Consider the following 21,895-nt stretch of genomic DNA (forward strand, 5'->3'; position numbering starts at 1 on the left):
GTGCCTGGAGCTACACCAAGGTGGAACAAGTAGCTACACTGGGAAATGTAAGAACAAATTATCTAATGAAACTTTAACTTTGAAATAATATGAAGAATCATAGAATCACAGAATATTCTGAGTTGGAAATGACCCACTGGGATCATCAAAGTCCAGATTCTGACCCTGCAAAGGAGCATCCCCAAGGATCCTGTGCCCTCATATGCCCAACAGCATTGTCCAAATGCTTCTTAACTCTCTCAGGCAGCTGCTGTGACCACTTCCCTGGGGAGCCTGTTCCAGTGCCCAGCCACACTCTGGGTGAAAAACCTTTTTCTAATATCCAACCTAAACCTCTCCTGACACAACTTCAGGCTATTCCCTTGTGTTCTGTCACCACAGAGAAGAGGTCAGTGCCCGCCCTCCCCTTCCCCTCCTGAGGAAGTTGTAACTGCAGTGAGATCTCCCCTCAGTCTCCTCCAGGCTGAACAGACCAAGTGACCTCAGCCACTCCTCATACGGCTTCCCCTCAAGGCCCTTCAGCATCTTTAAAGCCCAGGAAGGAAAAAGGGAGAAAAAAAAATACCAAGAAAGAAGTTTAGTTTTATTGGCAGATTTGACAACACTGTGTCTCAGCTATGGTCTCCACAAGCTGGAATTGTGTTGAAAACCAGCCTTTATTTCCACCATTTCTTTTCAAGCTCAGCTGGTTCCTGTACCACACCATGAGGAGCTACATACTCAGATCACAAGCTGGAGGTCATGTTTGATTCAGTAACAGCAAATAAATCCAGGAGCAAACATAGGTCTGACCAAAATACAGAGGAGAGAAGATGTGTGTCCACACACTGTTCACTTGACATTTACATATACTACTTAGGCACTGGTAGGATCCCTGGGAAAGAGCTGTACAGCTGTGAGCTGGCATTCCCACCACCCAACACAAGGTGACATTAATGAAGGACTGAATCCACTCTTAGCCTACCAGCACAGCTTCAGTGTCTTCTTTCAGGAAGGCTACAGGGAGTGGTACTTATTTTAGATTATGATTGCTGGGTTTCTCTTCTTTCATACAAAGGAAATCAGCAAAGCAGAGATTATTGCTCCAACTTTAATTAGGTATTTCCACACCATCTAGCTTTCAGGTTTTTGTTTTCCCATTAACTTTACCAACCTCTTCTGCTCTTCTGTTGAAGTAGAAGTGGTATATAAGAACTGGTGCATTAGGAGATGATGTACGTTGCGCAGTCAGTGAGTAAATGTCACTGATTCATTAAAAATGCCCCCCAACAACTCAAATAAAGATAAGAAGTAAAGAATCTTGACATGATCCAGAGAGGGAAGAAAACCTTTAATTAATTAGAAGCCTTCAGTCATTCCACACACTTCTTGCTTAGCCTTGGAGAGATGTCTGTCAAGTATTTTCCTCATGTATTTAGGTCATTTAGCTGGATGAGAGAAGCCACACTCACCAGTAAACACAGTACACTTTTAAAAATGCTATGGGAACAGACAATGGTTTGGTTGGCATAGATTATGTCTTTGGGGGGGGATACTGGAATTATTTTGGAGAGTCCCCTGATACATGAGCCTTATCCCACATCCCGTTCTTTGTGAAGTATATTTTGTCCAGGGTGCAATCTTCTGAAGGGAATTGGTGATGGTTCTGACGCTCTCCTCCTAAACCATTGTATTCTTCCTTCCTGATAGTGAAGGCTTGCTTTCTCCACGCTTTCTCCAGTCTGCAGTAGATTGCACCCTTTTACTGCCACTTTCTGCAGCTGTTTTTCCTGGGTGCTGGCATCTGAACTTCCCAAGCTATTGTACTGGATCATGATTCCCCTCTCTAAAGGTGTGGATCACTCTGTGACCCCTTGCAGTCTTGAATTAATGACATCTTCCCATGTTAGCACATTTCCTTTGTCTCAGTCTAGTCTCATCCTTATTTTTGATCAATGATCTCAATCTGTTACTGACTATCTTGTAATTTAAACTAGCTGTTAAGTAGAATTTCATCATAAAATTGATGGTAGTGTTGTGTCCTGCTTTGACAGAGGTAGAAGCTTCTCACAATGAATTGGCTGTCCACGGAAGAGCTTTCTATGCTTAAAACCAAACAGGAAATACGCAGTGGACTAAGTACTAAGCAGCTGTTTTCACAGCTTATTGTCAAGGGTACACATGTCATGTGGTTGACCATGATGTTTTCTTGGATCCACAAGGAAAAAGCTGTGATATATTAGAGGTGTTGAGGTTCTGTTACATGGCAGCTATGCTATGCTGCAAGGTTAGCTGTTTCTAAACATTTATTTTTGTAGTTCCTATGTGTTCTTACTGTCTCTTTAAGGCAGTTGTGTGGGAATGAAATGTTTAGTGCTGAAGGATCAGATCCAAAAATAGAAAAGAAATAGTTCTGAACATAAGCAACGATCTGAAGTACAAAGCTTAATGATAAATATAATTGTTAAAAATAGGAAATGGTGGCAGAAATACTAGTGAAGTATTTGTTTATAGTAACAACTTATTTCTTCTGTCTTCAGTAAGATAGATAAGTGTCCTGGAGAAACTGTATGAAATAACGTGAAATTAAAGGTTGTAAATTAAAGTTTCCCTCTTCCAGGTCTCAAAAGCTGCAGCGCACACTCCATTGAAGTAGAAAGTCTAGAGAATCCTGCTTTCTGGCTTCTCTCATGGCCAAATTATTTGCAAAAATAAAAGCAAAATTTGCAGAACCTGACATCTAGAATTTGCTCTTTCTAAGCTATACCAGCTGAAAACCCTATTAGTAAAAGTATGGGGTTTTCAAATCTAATTAATTATTTACAAGTCCTGTGGTGGTTGAAGGTGGCTCTTCCCAAATGACGTGTAAGAATACTTGTGATGATGTGTCATCCCATGTGCCCTCTTTCTGGAGGGTTGGTATTTGGGGCAGATGTTGATGTTTCAGTTTACAAGGCAAAGGGTCGTGGAATGTTTTGAGTCTTGATTTAGGCCCAGGAACAAACCCTGCGGCTGCTTGGGAAGAATATTCTAAGCTGAGAAGCAAAACATTCCATGGTCCTTAACCAACTCAAAACATCAACATCTGACCTTCACAGTGGCATGAATGAAAGATTTAAAATCCAAGAATTGTACTGTTTTAGATCTGAGTTCTCCAATGCGTCTGGCATTGTCATATGGTGATGCTGTAATTTAAAGTTGCATGTTGTACTAAGGACAGTATGTTCACCTAACAAGAAAGGGAAAAATAAGTTTTCCAGAGTCATAATTCCTTTTGTATAAAGAATATGTGAATGAATACAGGGTTTTCACTCAAATATGTTAATATAAATTAATTTTATAGTAGATGAAAATAAAAATAAACTTTATTAAAGAAACTATATTACAGTCTCACAAAATTGATAAAATGTTTTAAGCTTCAGAACAACTACTTTAAAAGATGAATTAAAGTAAGACCTATTTTAATTAAGTTGCAAATAATTTATCAAACATAAAAACTGGGCATGTCACACTTTTTATTTTACAAATATAATTGTTGAAGTTGTTATAAAGGTTAATATTAATTCCACTGTGCAAAACAACTCTAAATCTATAAACATGGGTACTGCAGATCTAAATTACCATCTATTCAAACACAGTTTAATACATAATTAAACTGTCTCTTGCTGCCTTTCATTACTCATGTGTCCCACATGGAAAGAATTTGTAGGCTAAATCCATTTTCTGGATGACATACTAAAAGTCTTTCTAATTCATTTACACGTCTAAATCCAAACAAATCAGCATCAGCCTCCCTTGTAGCCCACAAGGTCTCCAGGAGGAATTAATCTGATCCTAAAGAAAGTATCTAAGATACATATATATATATATACATACAGAGGAATCTGTAGCAGCCTGTTTCACTACAATGACTGTAAAGGAGAACTCCTCTTAGTTAATCAACTAAATTTAACTAAGACTACTGTGGACAACTAAATTTAGACAACTAAACTTAGGTGGGAGGAATTCCTCCACAACAGTTTATATGCCAGTTAAAAATGATGATCTCACTGTCGTGGGCAAAGATGAAACTGTCTGTTTGTCTTGGTACAAGTGAAGAAATAGTATCAGGACATGGGAAGCTTTCACAATTGCCCGATTTTGTGTCTGTCTTGAGGAGCTATTGGCGTTAGTCACTCCAATATGCTCCTCATCCATTTCACTTTCAAACTTACTGATACTCATTGCGCTGTCATCTTTTCATGATTAGATTTTTTTTCTTTACCTGTGTCTTCTCACTCAGGTTGAAATATGGTAACCAATAAGTTGGTTATGCTATTAAAGTGGGTAGCCTTGGGTACACTTGGAGTTTGAATTAATGACCAGAGAGCAGGAAAAGTACAGAAAAAAGTCTCAACTTTTTTCCAGGTAGATTTCTGGCATAGCATGTGATGCAGGGCATGTAGGTCCATTTGCTTTTCTTTACATCTTCTTTTACATTCCGAAGTAACTTGAACAACAGCAACCAAGGTTGCTTTGTGTTTCAGGTATTATCTTCTAGGTATTCCAACAAAATTAATTATGTAAGTAAGGAGGTATCTTTTTTTTGTTGGCTAGACCATGGTGGAAGATGTAATTCAGAACATCTTATTTTAGCTACATTTTTTCTTGATTAATAAGCTTGGGGTGGAGGAGTTGGAACTATTTACCAGTTGGCTGACAAAAGCTTAGAACTTTGCACTTAGCAACTGATTTGTTTGCTATAGAGAGTGATGGTGTTATAGGAGTGGTAATTATTTGTAGTGCATTAACTTGACGCAACTTGACAGCCTTTTCCCTTAAACTCTATATAGCAAGTGTGATGAAATGGTCTTTGGAGTTTGGTCATTCTGCAAAAGTCCAACTATTTAAAAAACTCATAACTGGATTCACTTTGAAGGTTATTTAAGCAGAAGGGAATATCTCAGATCCCCTTTATCTGACATCTTTGTCTCTATCCTCCACCTGCATTTTGTAAAATATGCAAGTAGAAGATTTAAGTCATATCAATGTATTTTCAAAGGAAACATCCATGATGAAGATATGTCTGGTCCAAATGTTCCCTGCAACTTAGAATATTGCCATGTCTCCTAAAGCAAAGATTTGAGAAGAACAAAGCTCTCTCTCATGTGAGGAGCTTTTCTTAGATTTCTTTTAGTAATAATCAGAAATAGTATCAAAATACAATGTAGCTCTATTTAGGCATTTGTGGGTGGTGTGCAGAGAACATTGTCTTAAGAAAAAGAATATACAAAGCATCTTTATTCACACTCAGCACAGTGGTAACAGTTAAGCAGATTTGCTTCTAAAAAGGCCACATGGTAATTAATTCAGGAACTCTCACAATTTCCTAGATGACAGAGGTGGTTCTGACTTCAGATGAACATAAGCAATTGGAAATTCCCTCAATTATTGTTCCTAGGAGTCTATATATCTAGTCCAGATATATTTATAAGTATAAAATCATTTTGTTTTGTCCTGTCATATGAAGCACTATTTCATTATCAAGAAGTGCAGAATTTCTGAATAGTTGAAAAGCCCACAGTATTTTACACTTGTTGGTCTGTTATATATAACTGTTACAAAATTGGAAAAACAGCCGCAGAGGTTTGTTTTCAATCAAGAAGAAAAAAAAGTAGCTGGAGACAAATCATTCTTGACTTGTTGAGGTCAGTACAAATCATGGATAGAGTTTAAGACTTTTAATTTTTAAAGTCTGTCGTGTCATCCAAAATGGAATAGCTTTTTTTAATCATCATATTCTGCTTACTTGATCTGTACTACAGAATACATAGAAAGCATAAGTCTAAATTCTTTTCAATGCATGTTCAAAATTAACATTACACACTGGCAGAACAACATTTTGCTATGGCAAATGACAATCAAAAAGTCTATAGGGTGAAAATTGTATTGTTATTTTCAGTTCATATTCTCGATTTGTAGACCATGTAATAAATTTGAGCATACTCTCATTGCAGTCCTCTGTTATGATTCTCACTTTGTGTTTGGTAAAAGGCCTACCAGAAAGTTTCTATTTTATCTCTTGAGCCTTTTTTTCTAGCCAGTCCTGAATGCAGAACTAAGCACTGTCTCTTTCAAGCAAGTGCTCTAAGTGCTAGTCTTTGGCATCACACTCTCGTCCCTTCTCCCTGATTGTAGTCAATTTTGAATTTCTTTTTCAGTGGCAAAATTCAGAAGGAATTTTCAGAAGGAATCAGAAGTATTATGTTTCAGAACATTTGGATTAGAATATATACCTGTAAGCAGTCTTGTATTGCTTTGTTCAAGATTTGACCAAGTTCTCTGAGCACTGAACCATTTCATGAACATCAAGAATAAGATGTCTTTCTCATTTGAAAGAAGTGATCTAAGATAATCCTCCTGAAAAATTATTTATAATATTTATATATTATTATACTTTTATTATAATATAATTACATTATAATACTTTTATTTTCAAGAGAAAGATTGAGTATCTTACTTGAAGGAGAACAATTTCCTCTAGATCTGTGAAGAAGGGTGGGGGGATAGGTTGGGGGCAACAGTCTTTTCACAAAGAAGGGGAGTTTAACTCATAGAATCATAGAACAATTTGGGAGGGAGGGACTCAACACCAAGAGTAAGAATTTAATCATGCACTAAAGATCATGCTGTCATATAGGTAACTGAACTCTTCCCTTGATTAAGTGAGGTGCATCTTAAAAAAAGTTAATTTAATGTACCAGCCACCAAGACCCATGGAAATAACAGCAATACTGTCAAATACCAATGGGCTAGGGGAAACTTTCTTAGGTGTTCAAAGATCAGAGAAATTTATGTCAGCACTGAAGTTCCTAAACTGAAAACTGGAGATTGAATTATTGTAGATGCATCTACATTAATCTAGTATCATAACATCAAAGTACCCTCTTAAGTGATTTTTCCCTCCTAATTTTTCCCCTCCTACCATGCTTTTTTTGGTACTGCAGAAAAGCCTGGAGCCTGTGGACTAGATTCCTCTACAGGATCCAAAGACATCTCATTGACTCCAGGTGTGTTCCTGCCAACTCCAGCTGCTAAAGTGTAAGCTGTAAGCTCGGCCTGCAGGACGGATAGAGCTCATCTGAGGTAAATCTCCTGAAATATAGGGTTCTCAGCAAGAAGCTCTGCTCCTACTGTACTGTGATATTTGCTGAGGCAGATGCAGCCTTAGGGTATCTATTCCTCTAGGAATGACAGCATGAAAAAATAATGCTCAAGCTCCAGTGCGCTATCATGACCCACTCAAGTTTTGCACATGCTTTTGAGGAGCACAAAGCAAGTATCAGTAAGGAGACTGGTGCCTTCTTTATGCCTTGGATCTGTCACATGCAGATCTGTGTGGTAGCAGGTGGTTTTCTGAATATAGCTGAGACAGCAGGGCTCGTGTCTTGCAGGCACAGGTACACCTGCTCCTGCTTCCTCTTTGGTGGTTGCTCTTGATCAGCCTTTCTTTGCACAGTTAAAAGCAATGTGGCAGAGATTAGCTATTTTAGTGGTTGCTCATCTGTTCTCATCAAATCAGGCTGGACTTGCAGAAGTAGAGCTGGTCACCAGCCAATTCAATTCCTCACTTCTGCCTTCTCACCTGACACAAACTGAAGCTTTGCAGATAGTCTACTAACAGTGTTCTCAAGAAAGCTGGCTTAATTTCCTTTATACTTCATATTTTTGGTTTAGTCTGGCTTGGGTTTGGTTGGGCAGGTTTTATGAGACGAGAAAGAGGGTTTGGTTTTTTGGAGGAGAGGTGTGGATAAAATAAGTTGATTGAAGAATGTGAAGGAAAAGGTAAGGATGAAGACTTCAAGGATGGGACATGACATCAAAGCCACCTGATGCTGTCACCCCTGAAAATGTGACAGCAAGAAGTTGTGAGTGAGGTAGAAAGCTTTGCCTGTTGTCCCATAGGAAAAGGCAAACATACAGCCAGTTCACCCCAAATCTTTCTAGTTGAAGTCATAGATGAAAACAACTTGGATGAGTGGTTGTCAATAAGCAGGCTGCTAGCAAAATTTGCCTAAATAGCTCAGGGTTGAGTATAATTAGAACTAATGGGGTGTGAGATAGCAAAGTGAAATACCAGTGCAATATCTGGAAAGCATTTTGAATAGTGAAGTGTGTTGGACTGTGAAACATTCTGTCCTAGTGTTGAAATACATGCATATGTGTCCATCATTTATATTCTGTGCTGTTTTGCCTTTCTAATGTGATATGATAATCATGTATCTATGAAAGTTATTGGAAAATCTTGGCAACTCTAATTTAACCCTAGCAATATATATCCCTAGTGGGGCAAGGAGTGAGCCAAATATCATAGATTAGAAATAACCAGATGGCAGCCCAGAAGGGCTCTGACGTTTGCTCAAATGTGGAGTAACAGGGTATCGAGCTGTGGGATGATAACACCTGGTTGCCTGTTAGCACTTTGTGTCAAGGCAAAACTTTGATTGTCCCAAAAGTGGAGCAGTGCCTGCAACAGCCTCATCTGTGCCAAATGATGGCTGCCAATGTAATATATCTTAATTTTCTCATTAGATATTGATTTAACGGGAGACATTCTTGATTTCACTATTAGTAGCAGCAAGTGCATGGCAAACTCCCCCCATGCAATGAGGTGAAGCTGCACAGGCATCTCCCATCCATTGCTGGATGTTGCCAGCAGCCTTGATGTCTCAGTTTTTGCTGACCCTCTGACACCACGGGGAGAAGAGGTGTGCTCCTTTCTGTCTCTCTGCCCCTGTGCGTGGCTTTTCTAGAGACTGCACAGCCAGGGAGCAGTTTGACAGCAGCACCCCTGCTGCTGCAGCTGCCTTAAAGCAGATGGTCTGCATTCTTCCTTCCCCCACAGGCATCTAAATTCAGTGAACTCCTTGGTTCCTCCTTGTGTGCAGCCTGGCAGATGATACCTGCCCCAGAGGCAGCCTATTCCCTGCCTGTCATGACTTTCACCTGGGCCAGGTCATATCTGAAACCTCAGTGTATCATCTTGCGGCCTTACACACGATATTCAGCCAACTGAATTCTTCTCACCACGTGGGATTTGCATCCAGGCCCGCACAGGGTATTCATGCAGGTGTCCACAGGTGTGCGAGGTGAGAAAACAGTCTATGACCTGTTGGAGCTGACTGGCATGTCGATCCCTAAGGCAAGTCAGATCACTTTCCAAGTGCTGCTAGTTTTACTGACTAAAGCTGTGATAAAGTTGGCTAAAAGGTATGTGTCTAGTGACATCTGATATGGCATCCTTCTTGGATTCTACCTGTGGACAAAGAAGGGTATTTTCTATTTGGCCACTTCCCAAGGATGTATCAGGCATGTAGGATATCTTAAAGGTCATTCTCTGTTTAGAAAACTAATCTCATCCTGGTTATCCACTGGCAACAGAGGGAGTTTGGGGACTTATCTCAAATATTGATGTCTGCATTTAGACATTTAACGTAGGTGTCTTAACCCTGAACTGAATCCCACCCACAGTTTTATTCTCCCAAAAGAAGTAGTCTAAGGACACGAGATTGCCTAAAGCAAAAACTTGCCAAAAACTTGCCAGTAAATGATTGTCAAATATATGCAGCACTTTGACACAGCTCTCATCCAAACAGTTGGTTGCTTTTCAGAAATAAACGAGAGTATACTTTCAGAGTCCACTGCCATTGGGTGTAATTCTCAATTCTGTATTATTTACCATATATTACAATGGACACATTCTGTTGCATGATCCACTGCCCATCTCTTTTTATGTTACAATTTCTTTTCTGGCCAGGTCCCATCAGTTGCTAAGCCATTGCTAAAAATTGTGAACATTTTTCACTCTTACTGATATCTGTAGTGTCTAGACACTCTTGTTCAGTCAAACTGAGTGATTGTTTCTGAGAAGAAGAGTTTTATTAACAGCTGGTATTTCTACCTTGAGGTTGACCTTATGTTTTGAGACAATTAGCTTGATTAAGTTCTCACTGACATGCCACTGCAATGAGCTTTGGAACTACTCTGTAAAGGCAGTGTCTAAATTATACCACCCTTGAATTAGTCCCATTTGTCTTACTATTTAAGCAAAAGAGTGTGATTAGTCCAGAAACAGTTCTACCTCTGAAAAACAAATTGCTTGTTTTACCATGTGAATTGTTACTCTGAGCAATATTAAAACCTCAGTCAGCAACTCCTTACACAGCCAGTGGTGAGCACTCAAGCACAGTATGTACCAGTGGCAATTTAATTTTCCCCCTTGAAAATTAAGTGATGAGTGTAGAAAACTGAGGGATCCATGTTTCAGTAACGTGCTATCCCTGGTATCTAACAGCCTGAAGTTTTTGCTGCTGTAAGAAAATATCACTTTGAATATTTTGATTCTTAATCATTCCTAAAAGGACTCTTCTTTCTATTCACAAACATTAATTCTAAATGGAATTATTTTCAGTTGTTTGTCTGATTTTTCTCCTTAGAACACTGGTAAAATAGTATTGACTCTTTCTATGATGGATGGCATTATGTTAACATTTCCTGATTATTTGTTAAGGGTTATTGCATGTCTGAAGCTGTAACTCTCAATGGAAAGAATGCCATAATTTCAGATTTCCTTTAATAGAAGCTGCTGGTGATTGTAGTGCCCAGAACATCCGGGCACTAACCCACTTCAGCAGTGAGCAGTGTCCAGCACAGCTGGCTGTGGGTGGCCTGGCAGGTAGTGTGAGCCCCGGGAGGCAGCGCAGCCCCCAGGGACCAGTGGAGAGCCCTGCTGAGGACACCACTTCAGTGGCAGGGAAGCAATGGCTGGAGGGAATGTTGCTCTAAGAACGTGTGCTAGGCTGTGCTTTCAGGGAAGATGCTGCTGCCAGGCCAGAATAACCTGATGCTTATTTAGTTAATGCATCTCCTGTGCATGGAATTTCTAACAGAGTCATCGTTAGATTTCCACTATTGTTTTTGATTCCATGCATCTGCTAGATTATCAGCTATGAGTAATTTTATGCTGAAAGTTAGTACTTTAAACAACTTGTATATTGCAATGATACTGTAGTAGGTGCATGGAGCCAATAAAATGATTACTTTTAAAACAAAGCATCAACATTAGTCAGTAGAAGTATATGGCCTTGTACTAACAGCTGGCTTTATCTTTGGGTTACACTCAGCCTTGTATATACTCTCATCTTTAGAAGAAAAAACAAAATTGCAAATGGAAACTCCATCACTAGCAGCTGAGTTTGTAGTTTGTAACATGTCAGCATGCTGGGGATTGCAGAGAGTGTAGGACACACCTGCACAGTGAAGAATGATGTTAACAGCTTCCACATATCTATTTGAAACTCAACTTCTTTGTGTGGTTTGGGGTCAATTTTCCTGAAAACAGAAACATTTCCAAAATAAATTTGTCTCATAATCTGCATTATTGCAGGCATAACTGGCATTTCTGCTGTATTTGGTTTACAATAGTGACAGGAACCTGCATATCAGGAGATATTCCTGATATTTCTAATCAAGGTAGGGTCTGTCTTCCTTTGTACATTTGTATTCATTTGGTTTTGAACAAATGCAATTTCTTATTTTCCGGTCTTTTCTCTTCAAAATGAACTTTCTGAACATCTTTGGTTCAGAGAATTCTTCAAATGCAGATGCTTAGGCCTAGATTCATACCCAGCTGTGCCAGTCAAAAGAAAGAAATGGAGATTTGATTGAATTGCTTGCAGCAGGATTTTCCTTCTCTTTTTCCACTAGCTCTAGGAAGAGACCAGGGTAAATACATTCCAGCTTAGGAACCTTAGTAGGCAGTCTAAATTTAGGTAGGTTGCATTGAGGTATGACACAACTGAATGTGGTTAATATCTAAAAAGTTTACCTTTATATTCACTAGTAAGAGGCAGGAGTGCATGTCATTCAACTCACTTGGAAAGAAGGGTAAACAGTAAAACTTTCTCTTTTTAGCCACTTGATAATTGCAGGAAGGCAGGCAGGAAGGCAGGAAGGCAGGAGAGCAGGAGGGCAGGAAGGAAGGAGGGCAGGAAGGCAGGAAGGAAGGCTCATATTTATATTCCACCTATCTTAATAAAATAAAATAAAATGGTGGTGTGTATATTTAGAACAAAGTCTTCAAATACAAAGTTCATGATGTTCACAGGGAACATTTTACATTCTTAACCACAAGAGGTCATGGAGTCAAAGACTTACTGACTACTAACAAACAGAGGCAGAGACCTGTGTGATAAGTCTAAGCAGAGAAAACTGACTAAAGCTCAAGCTCTGGGGAAGAAGATGATTACTGGAAGAAAAGAAGTTCTTATATATATTTATGCATCATTGCAGAATTAGGTACATGCATTATGAGCTTTCTTTTGCTTTGCCCTTGAGACCAGTTATCCCACTATTGCAGGAAGAGTACAAAAGGTTATTCTAACCTATCTAAAAGTGCAAATTACATGAGCATTTACAGAATAATTTTAAAAAGGATTTTTTTTTCCTTTTACCAGAATTTTATTGACTGAAAACAACTGAGGAGGAAAAGAACATGGGTTATCAGCAGATTACAAGCTGGTGATTATGATGTAGTCTTGAACAAGGTGATTGTAGGTCTTGAACTTAATTAAGTAAAATATCCAAGCATGAGACAGAGAATTATTGAAATCATGTAAGGCAGGAAAGTGTGCCTTGGACTAACAAGTACACTTTGGTCACTTATAAAAAGTGGTGTGGCAAAGCAGTAGTGCAAACATAGGCGAAGTTCAAACACGGGAGGAGTTAAATTCAGCTGGCCACTTGTAGACATCAATTAGTAGTTGAATGCCTGAGGGTACCAGGGGTTTGGGGTGTGGCATAAGAGCTAGAGGGGACCTGTGCCTTTTCAGGATAGCAACTGGGGACAGCATCCTGAGGTGTTTCAGGTGGCACCAATGTGTAGGGAATAGTCTGGAGCTGTAAGGGAGATGTATTTGTGCAGCCTGGCCAAATGAAGTCTAAAGAGGGATAGCGTTTTTTCAGCTGTGCTGGAAGAAAGATAATCCTCTCAGTAGTCCTTAAGAGCTGAACATTGTTTAGGACTGAGGAACTGGACAAATACTGGACAAATGAGTCTCTGTCTGCCATCACTCTCAGAAGCAGTGGGTCAAGCAGGGGATTCCCAGCTACTTCTGACAGGGAATCTGATCTTTCCAGAGTCAGATTGTTGGTGCAAGTTGCCTGGGTTGGCTGGATTTGGTGGCTTAGGAAGCCTTTTCCAATTCTGGCTTTTCAGGATCAGGAAGCCATTTTCCCTCAACCTGCCTTATGTCAGATTTCAGATGAGGTATTTATATCCTTAAGTTTGTGAATCTCTCATAACATCTGAGTTTCTTGATAGTTAAAATATTTTTTCAGGGGGTTTCTGATAATCAACTGTCACTTTCCTGAAATGTTAATGTTACTTGCTCATCTCTTCAGCTTTTATTTGGTTGTCTTGCCAAGTTTTGAGAATCCAAGTTAGGCTGGCTTGTGTTTAGATGAACTTGTATCCTCTGGCTTAAGATGAAAAAAGCATAACACAGGTGCTTCAAAATGAAGCTGTTTGCTTGCTACTTCCAAACATAAATCTGGATGGATTACTTTTTCAAGTAGATGTGTAAAAACCTTGGCTAAAAGAATGCAGAATTAATCTTCTGCCGGTTGGAAGTATTGGCAAGATGCATTTTTCACAATGAAAGTTTTCTGTACCAATTATTTCCTATTTTCTTATCAGTCAAATATAATTTTTCTGTGCATAAGATGCTGAAATAATTAATGTGTTTGAGAGAGGATTCATTATTGAGAAGAAGAGACATTATATATTACCTCAGAAAGCAGTTCCTAAGGAAGTGTTGAGGAGACAGATTTGTTCAAAGTTTCAGGTGATCTATTTTTAAAGTTTTTTTGTGTTGGAATGCAGTGATGTACCTTCTTCTGACATTCTCTCACATAAGAATATACAAACTTCCTGAAGAGTGCTTGAAGTATTTGAGCTATTACCAGTCTCACATAATTGCTGCTGGGTCACAGATCTATAAAGCACTGTGACAGACATGCCTGTGTCAGCCAGGGAATCCACATGACAGCTTTCTGGTGCCATCACTCACTAGCAATGAGAATTCTCTTATTGTTACTATTTATATTTTTCACTCCGGTTGTAATTTAGCAGGAGATTTTTAATCCTGAATTGTTATTTTGGCATATGTATAAATGACAATTTGGCCATGCAGGCAAATTCCTGGAAAGAACTGTTTCTCTGGATTTAAGAAGCCTTATATAATATTTCATCAAGCTATTCATAATGGCATGTTCAGTGCTATACATTTAAAGGTCCTGAGTGACACAAAACTGTCATTTTGTGACTTCTGGCAAATAGGGCTTGTCACTTTGAAGTCTTTATTGCTACAAGGGCAGGAAGGGGTTAGTCATCATATAAGTGTACAATTCCTTGAGGAAAAAAAATACCACTGTTTTTGTCATGCTTTGGTCCCGATATTAAATAGGTTTCACTGTTAGTCAAGTTAACCAACCAAATTATATATTTGACTATTTCAATCAAATTCTTTCCTAGGGGTATATTACCAATGGGTGATCATCTTCTTATAGGCTTGTTTAACCACATTTTTTGTTACCTAACTAACTAAATTCTTTGTTATTGAGTTTAAATGGTTTGCTTTGATGTCAATTTGATTTCAATTTGATTGATCATTATAATTCTTTTTACTTGAGTTTTTGGTAGGTGAGCTTAGGTAATAAATTTTCCTGATTTTTTTTTCATGAAGTCTTTTAGTAAAATTATTAAAATATACTATCTCAAGTGTCTTTAAGCAGTGTGAGGGAAAAACCACTAACGATGTGGGTGAAAACAGGCCAATAAATTCCAAAACTTGAACAATTTTCCCTAACTAGCCTTTATTTATTGGCAGCTTTTGGGTTTTTTGGAAGTTCAGCTTCTTTTGAGGCTCCCCACAAAATACATATACCACTCAGAGGGCAGCAGCCAGTACTAAAATGCTTATGTGAGGGTATATGTATGAACACAAATCTCCTCACAGCTGGCTCTCTATTGGCCCTAAATACTTGAAAAGTGTTTTAGCTTATCCTTGGGCTGGCTTAGCTTGTACATCTGAAAATGGACCCACAGTGGAGTGTTTTTATTAGCAAGTCTTTACTAAAAGTATTTGGGCAGTCTGCCCAAACTCTCCCTTTTCTGGCCAAACTGCAGCTGCCTTGTACTTCATCATAGGAAGCATGGGAAGACATGTGGTTCTGTGTAAAAACATGCCCTGAAACTTAGAAAAGTCACTGCTACTTGTAGCATAATTCCCACAAGTAATGTTCCTGTCCTGTATTTGCCAGCCTAATCTGCATCCTCTCTCTTTTCCTCCTCAAGTTAACTTGCAGAGTCAGTGTAGTTTCTGCCCAACCCTTTTCTCTACAGATCGTGTACAGGTTTCTTCTCCCATCCTCTTCTCATTTGGAGAAAGACCACCCACCCTCTCCATGTGCAGGGACAGCCCTCTCCCTGCATCCCCTGAGAAATGGTGCCGTGCTGTGTGGCTGCTGCAGGATCACATCCACAGAGCATTAGGTCAGTGCTACTGTTGGAAATGCTGGAAGGCAGCCTTCTGTGTAGCCAGATGACACTGAAGTACTTTTATCTTGAAAACTGTTTTGGAGTTGAAAACTGTTTTGGAGAGCTCCTTGAACTTACCCAGGAGAATACCACCAGCCAATGAGACAGGAAGGTCGATTCAGCTGGAGGCTGCAGTCACTCATTAAGATCGTTATCTGTGTTGTTGCCTTCCCTGTCCTTACCACCCTAAACTGGCTGCCTACAGTGTGTAGGCTGGACTCACATCATTCATGCTCCATCATTTCAAAGAAATTCAAAGTTCATGGCAATCAGTGGAAAGCAGTCTTTCTCTCCTTTGCTCTGGTAGCAGGTTTAATCATGTCACTATTTCCTTCTGAGCAAGAAGATTTCTATATTTCAAGGTAATTTCCAGATTCCTGAGGACATTTGCATACTGCTACTTATCAACAAGAGGTAACCATGCGTCTTGTATTTTTCTGAAGACTACCTTTTTCTAGTTCAAATAAACTGGGAAGATGAAATAATTTAATATTGTCATCTAATTATACTTTTGTGACCTACTGATGCTCTATTTTGTTTTTTTGCCATGGGTGAGCTATCAGATTTGTGCCCATAGGGTAAATGAAATTAGGCTCAGTTTTAGGTATATTTGAAGAACTGAATTCTTGAATATCTCTTATTTTAAAAAATAATGCAGATTTGCCAAATCTTGCTTGAGCCCAAATCATCCTACCCCTCTAAGATCTGTTACTAATTTCTAATGTCTCTCAATGGTCTTTTATTTATATTTTGGTATTTCTCAAACTTCAGTCAGATAGTAGTCTTGTAGACTTCAAAGGTCACTGTTACAAGAATCTGTAATTCTCAGCTAAGATTTGGTGTAACATCAGCCCTAGAAGGTAAAAGTTTCTTCCCATTTAGCATTAAGTAAACTTACAGACCATCTTTATGCTAAATATGAAGCACCATGCTTTAAACCCCTTCAAAAATGCTATGAAAATGCATCCTGTCTTTTACAAAAAAATATCAAAGTGAGTATTCTGTGTCACCTCATCAGAGGTTTACTATATTCAGTGTCTCAGACTTAGACTTTCCTAGATCATGGTCTCTTAAGTTGCTGATATAAAATGCTGATGGACTTTAATCCACCATATAACCATTGTACCTTGGAGCCTAAAAGTTGTTCTTTGTAGCTCATGTCCTGCCTTCCTGACTGTGAAGCTAGAAGAGATGTAAGAAGACAACATGACAGCCTGCTTCCTATCATCCACTCCAGCTGTAATGTCCATGGTTACTGAAACTTTGGTTATAGGGCATTTTAAACCAGAACAAAACCAAGAGGTTTAGCTCTTTTCCAAATTAACAGCCTTATGGGGAATGTACACCCTACTGAGTTATTCAGTTTGCATCCTGCATGTGTGAATCATTGTTAAAGTCCAAATTGCTACTTATGCTATTGTTAGCTTTCAAATCTGAAGCTGATTGTAGTTCTAACAATGAAAAATTACTTTCAGGGGAGGACCCCCATATACTGTATTGCCAGCTATAACAATTGTAAAATAAACAGTGCTGGAAAGCAGGTGAAACTCCATCACCTGCAGCCAAAGTTGTTTGAGCAGTCCCTGGAATCAACCCAATTGCTGGCTCAATACAATTAACATCTTCCTACACACTTTCCAGGCACAGTGTAGGAGTTAGCATGGACCCCAAATTATTCCCAGAAAACAGTGCTCATTTAGTTGTGCTGTTTTGGGGTGAGTCATGTCTAACAGTACAGGCACAGCCTATCCAGTTGACCCCAGTGCTAGAGCACGTTAAAGTTGTTGTCTAGACATTTGGTTATAAGGCAGTATCTCGACTGATGCTGGGTTCAGAAATCAAAGGCTTATCTGCATTTCTTTTGTTCATATTGAAATGAAACAGTCTGTTCTGGTGACTGACAGAGAAGGAACTTTATGCTTCATTTGGACTGGGATTTATCAGAGCTAGTCTTGCTTTCCAAAACTCTCTTTGAACATCATTTTTATTGTGTATCAAATAGGGTTCTGTGTCAGATTAAAGCTGGTATGTCACAGATCTATTTTAGAAAGAAAATTTCATACTTTCACGAACCTAGAAAATGTCAGAAACTTTCCTTTGCCATGAAAAGTGCATATAAAATAGTTTCAGAAGATCACAGAGAAATCAGCACGTTATTCACTTGTCATAAATGTTCTGGTTTCCTTAGCAGGGTGATGCCATAGTTACTTGTGAAATTTCACTTCTTTTTTTTTTTTTTTTTTTATTTTTTTCATGCACACAGTCTGAAAAACAAACTCATGAGCAAAATCAGAAGTTTGCTTTTGATGATATAGAAGAAGCTATGCAGTATAATGCTATATTTATCTATCTTTATATACTATAATGCTATATTAAATCTAACAGTGGTCAGTGTTGGAAATAAAGTATCTTTAGAAGCGTTGTGTCAGTGAGGATTTCAGAAGTTTCACATGTGGATACTAAGATCTGTATCCCTCCTCCTGCCCATCTGCTGAAGGAGATGTGTTGTCCCTGGGGTCTCTTTCTTTCTCCAAAAGTTTTGCAGTATGTCTGTGAGCAGTAATACAAGTGGCTTGTTACAGAGGCCCTTGGTGCCTGCTGGTGGCTCACTCTAATTTTCCTCTCACATCTGGCTGTGACTGGTTCGGGTTAGGGGGACAGCAAACAAGGGAAATGCAATTCAGGATATGATCATATATGGAAAATAGGATATGATCATATATGTAGAGGAAGCAAATATGGTTGAATAAACGCCAAGAGATCCCATCTGTAGGTGACTGTACTCTTCTACAATAAACATCTCTGATGCTCATTTTTATTGATACAAGTTTATTCATCGCTAGTCTCACAATAAATTGGGAGACAGTGATCTGTTTATTCATGTGCTTTCAAGAGAGAAGAGCTTTAGCATTAACCCCCCACCCCTCCAAGTTGCAGTCCCTCAGTTTTCTTTGGGGATCTTGGGGAACTCTGTAGATAGTGAGAAACTGAATAATGTGTGTACATTTTTGTGAGTTAACTTGACATCTGCTTGACAGATATGAAATAGAGCCTGTGTTGAGACCTAAGACTTTGTCAGGTGGCAGGTGGAGTCCAGCAGGATGCCCTTCCACATCCAGCACCCAATCTACTTGAGTTTAGGAACAGGGGAATGAAAATCCAAGTGTCCCGGCTGTCCATAGAATATGGCAGTCTACCTTTCTTATAGATACATCCTTGTTAGCTACATTTATGTCTGTTAATTTGGGTCTGAACGTAAAAATTTTCACCTCCTTGAACTGAACTTGCAGTTTTGAAACGAAAGAATGAAAAGCAAAGTGGTAAAATACAGCACATTAAGAATGTGGTATCTGTTAGAGGAGTATAAAACTGTGCAACGGATATGAATTTTATTTTACTCAGACTGAGATTAACAAAACATAATCCACGGACTGTGCAACCTCAAGTAGCCCAGATTGTAGACTGGTACCATCCTGTATGGAGAACTGGGAGACATCTTGTAAGGGATGGTGATTCCTCATCCATATGGATATGGGGAAGAGTTCTTCCTCATAGGTCTTCTTTACCTTTTCCTTCCTATGTAAAACTGTGTTGATCTGCTCTGGAAAACAAAGAAAACAACTCAGTAACAGCCTTTGTATATATCTCTCATTGCACTGCTTAAGAACAAAGGGAGCAGATTAATTACTGTGTTCCTCACAAAGTTTAGTGACTATTTCTTTTGATGAATGAAAATCTCACAATAATAAAAAAATATATTATAGGTGGCTATAGAATGTCAACAGAGATTTTGTTTTATTTACTGAAGAAAGTGGAGGAAAAGGTGATGGGTTAATGCAGCTTGCATTATCAGCTGAGAAAATTACAAGAAGCTACAGTTCTTTCTCTAATAAGGTGTTGAAAATCCAACTGAACAGCAGAGGGTAATATTTTTGGTAGACCTTGTTCTTTGAGGTCAGTTTTTTTCTTGTCATTTTTCCTCTTTTGTTTCTTTTTTTTTCCCCAAGGTGGAAGATAGAACCAGGAGAAAGTCATTTTGTTAGAAGGAATTTTTTTTTTAAAAGCACTTGAATAAAGTATAGAGAATAAAATCACAGACATTATATGCTTTACTATATGTAAGATTTAAGAGTTGTTATATAGCTGCCATGTTTCAGTATTAATTCTAGTTTAGAATTGAGTAGTTCAGAATCAAAACTGTGACTATTATCTACCAGTCCTTGGAAATTGATCTCCTGTGGATTTTGTTTTTCCTTTTAGGTTCTGATTTTTTATTTATAAGTTAGTAAGCTCTGGTTGGAAAAACATTTTATGTGAATGTTTTTCTAATAGCATATGAGATTGAATCAAAGTCTTAGTAGGGAAGCTCACCACTGAGTTGTGCAGTCTGTGCCTGCCACAGATAAGTCAGGGTATTTAAGCAGGACTAGGAGGAGGTAAAAGCTGTATTTTGTTGTTCACACACAATCCTCAAACGGGTTGTTGTTGGATGTCAAAGACGATTTCTCCATTGGAATTAGCTTTTACCCAGTCAGAGTTGATTTCAGCACTGCTTTAGAATTGCCCTTCCTTGCAGCCCATAAATTCTACATTCTTTATGTCCATTATGAGCGATCCATTCTCCTCCCCAGGCTTTGTTAACCTCCCCCTAGGTCTGAGACAACACTTGGACAATAGTACCACCTATAACTTATCTCAAGTCCCTGCAGTAGTGGTTTATCTTACAGTCCAAGTTCAAGATATCCACAGAGGCATGTTTGAGGGGTAGAGGGAGGCTTTGTTGGTTGTTAGTGGTCACAGATGCCATCTTTCTCATAACTTGGGGTGATCTTTGTTTGACCAGCGATGTGTGTATGAGCAGTTGCTTCTCTACACCGTTTTCTGCAGGGGGATTTTTTTGTCTGGATGCACTGACGAGGATGTGCTAACCAGATCTCACCATCCTGTCACTCCCTTCTGTGCTTTTCCCATGGCAAAGTCTGGGGACTTTATAGTGTTTGAGACAGGCAACTGTGCTCTTTAAGTCCTTGCAGAACTGAATGAAGAGATTAAGGATAAAGTGGAGCTACACTTTTGGTGATAAACTATGTTGTATAATAAAATTTCTTGTTTGCCACAGATTTAAAAGAAGCATATAAGCAAATGGTATTCTGACTTGGTAAGTTACAAATAAGCAGTGTTCTGGCTTCCACTTTTGCTTACGTGTTTATTGATAAATAACATTTTGTACGTTTCAGCATCACCTTTTAGTATGAGTTTTAAATACTTACCTATTGCAAATATTAATTTGGTGCACCATACCCTGAAGCTCAATTATTGATTTTATCTTTATTTTCACATTGCAGAGACAAAGTATTAGAATGGCATAAAATATGGCCCAGTTCTACTACAAAAGAAGTGTCAATGCTCCCTACAGAGATCGTATCCCTCTTCGCATTGTGCGGGCAGAATCCGAACTGTCTCATTCAGAGAAAGCCTATCTGAATGCCGTGGAGAAAGGAGACTACGCCAGTGTAAAGAAAGCTTTGGAGGAGGCAGAAATTTATTTCAAGATCAATATTAACTGCATTGATCCCCTGGGAAGAACTGCACTCCTTATTGCAATTGAAAATGAGAACCTTGAGCTCATTGAGCTGCTCTTAAGTTTTAATGTGTATGTGGGAGATGCTCTGTTGCATGCCATACGGAAGGAGGTGGTTGGGGCCGTGGAGCTGCTGTTAAATCACAAGAAGCCCAGTGGAGAGAAGCAGGTAAGTGCATGATTTCCTAGGTTTGTAGTCTGGTCTAATGTAAAGAGAAGAACTGTGCAAAGGGAGTAAGAAAAAGAAAAACAAAACCAACCATCATCCTTGCACACAGTACTTAAAATCAGAAAATCAATTACTTTGATGCTGTATGGATTGTATTCATCTATGTTTATACATCATAGAGTCAGAAATTGTTTTGAGTCAGGATCCTTAAGCCTACTTCCAACATCCTGCCATGGGAAGAGATATCTTTTCTTAAAGAAGTTTGCTCAAAGCCTCATCCAACCTGACCTTGAACACTTCCAGGGATAGGACACCCAGAACTTCTCTGGGCAGCCTGATCCTGTGTCTCATCACCCTAATAGTAAAAAATGTCTTCCTTCTGTCCATTCTAAACCTACCCTCTTTCAGTTTGAAATTGTTGCCTCTTTTCCTGTCACTACAGGCCTTGGATAAAAGTCTCTCTGTCTTTCCCATGACTCCCCTCTGTATAATGATAACATTATTCCTGCAGATATTACTGGAAAGTCTT

General features: G+C 38.9%; 1 protein-coding gene across 1 annotated transcript in view; it reads left to right on the top strand.

The window, feature by feature from the left end:
- The window catches only part of TRPC4 (transient receptor potential cation channel subfamily C member 4), a 127,979-nt gene that overhangs the window by 27,656 nt on the left and 78,428 nt on the right, over nt 1–21,895 (top strand). The window contains exon 2 of the mRNA XM_005516324.3: nt 20,962–21,366. Coding sequence (XP_005516381.1) covers nt 20,989–21,366 — 378 coding nt within the window. The 5' untranslated portion in view covers nt 20,962–20,988. The remainder of the gene's footprint in view (nt 1–20,961; nt 21,367–21,895) is intronic.

This window comes from Pseudopodoces humilis, chromosome 2 (assembly GCF_049639895.1).
Source record: "Pseudopodoces humilis isolate 2021_Gansu_Grassland_sample_001 chromosome 2, ASM4963989v1, whole genome shotgun sequence".
Lineage (NCBI taxonomy): Eukaryota > Metazoa > Chordata > Aves > Passeriformes > Paridae > Pseudopodoces > Pseudopodoces humilis.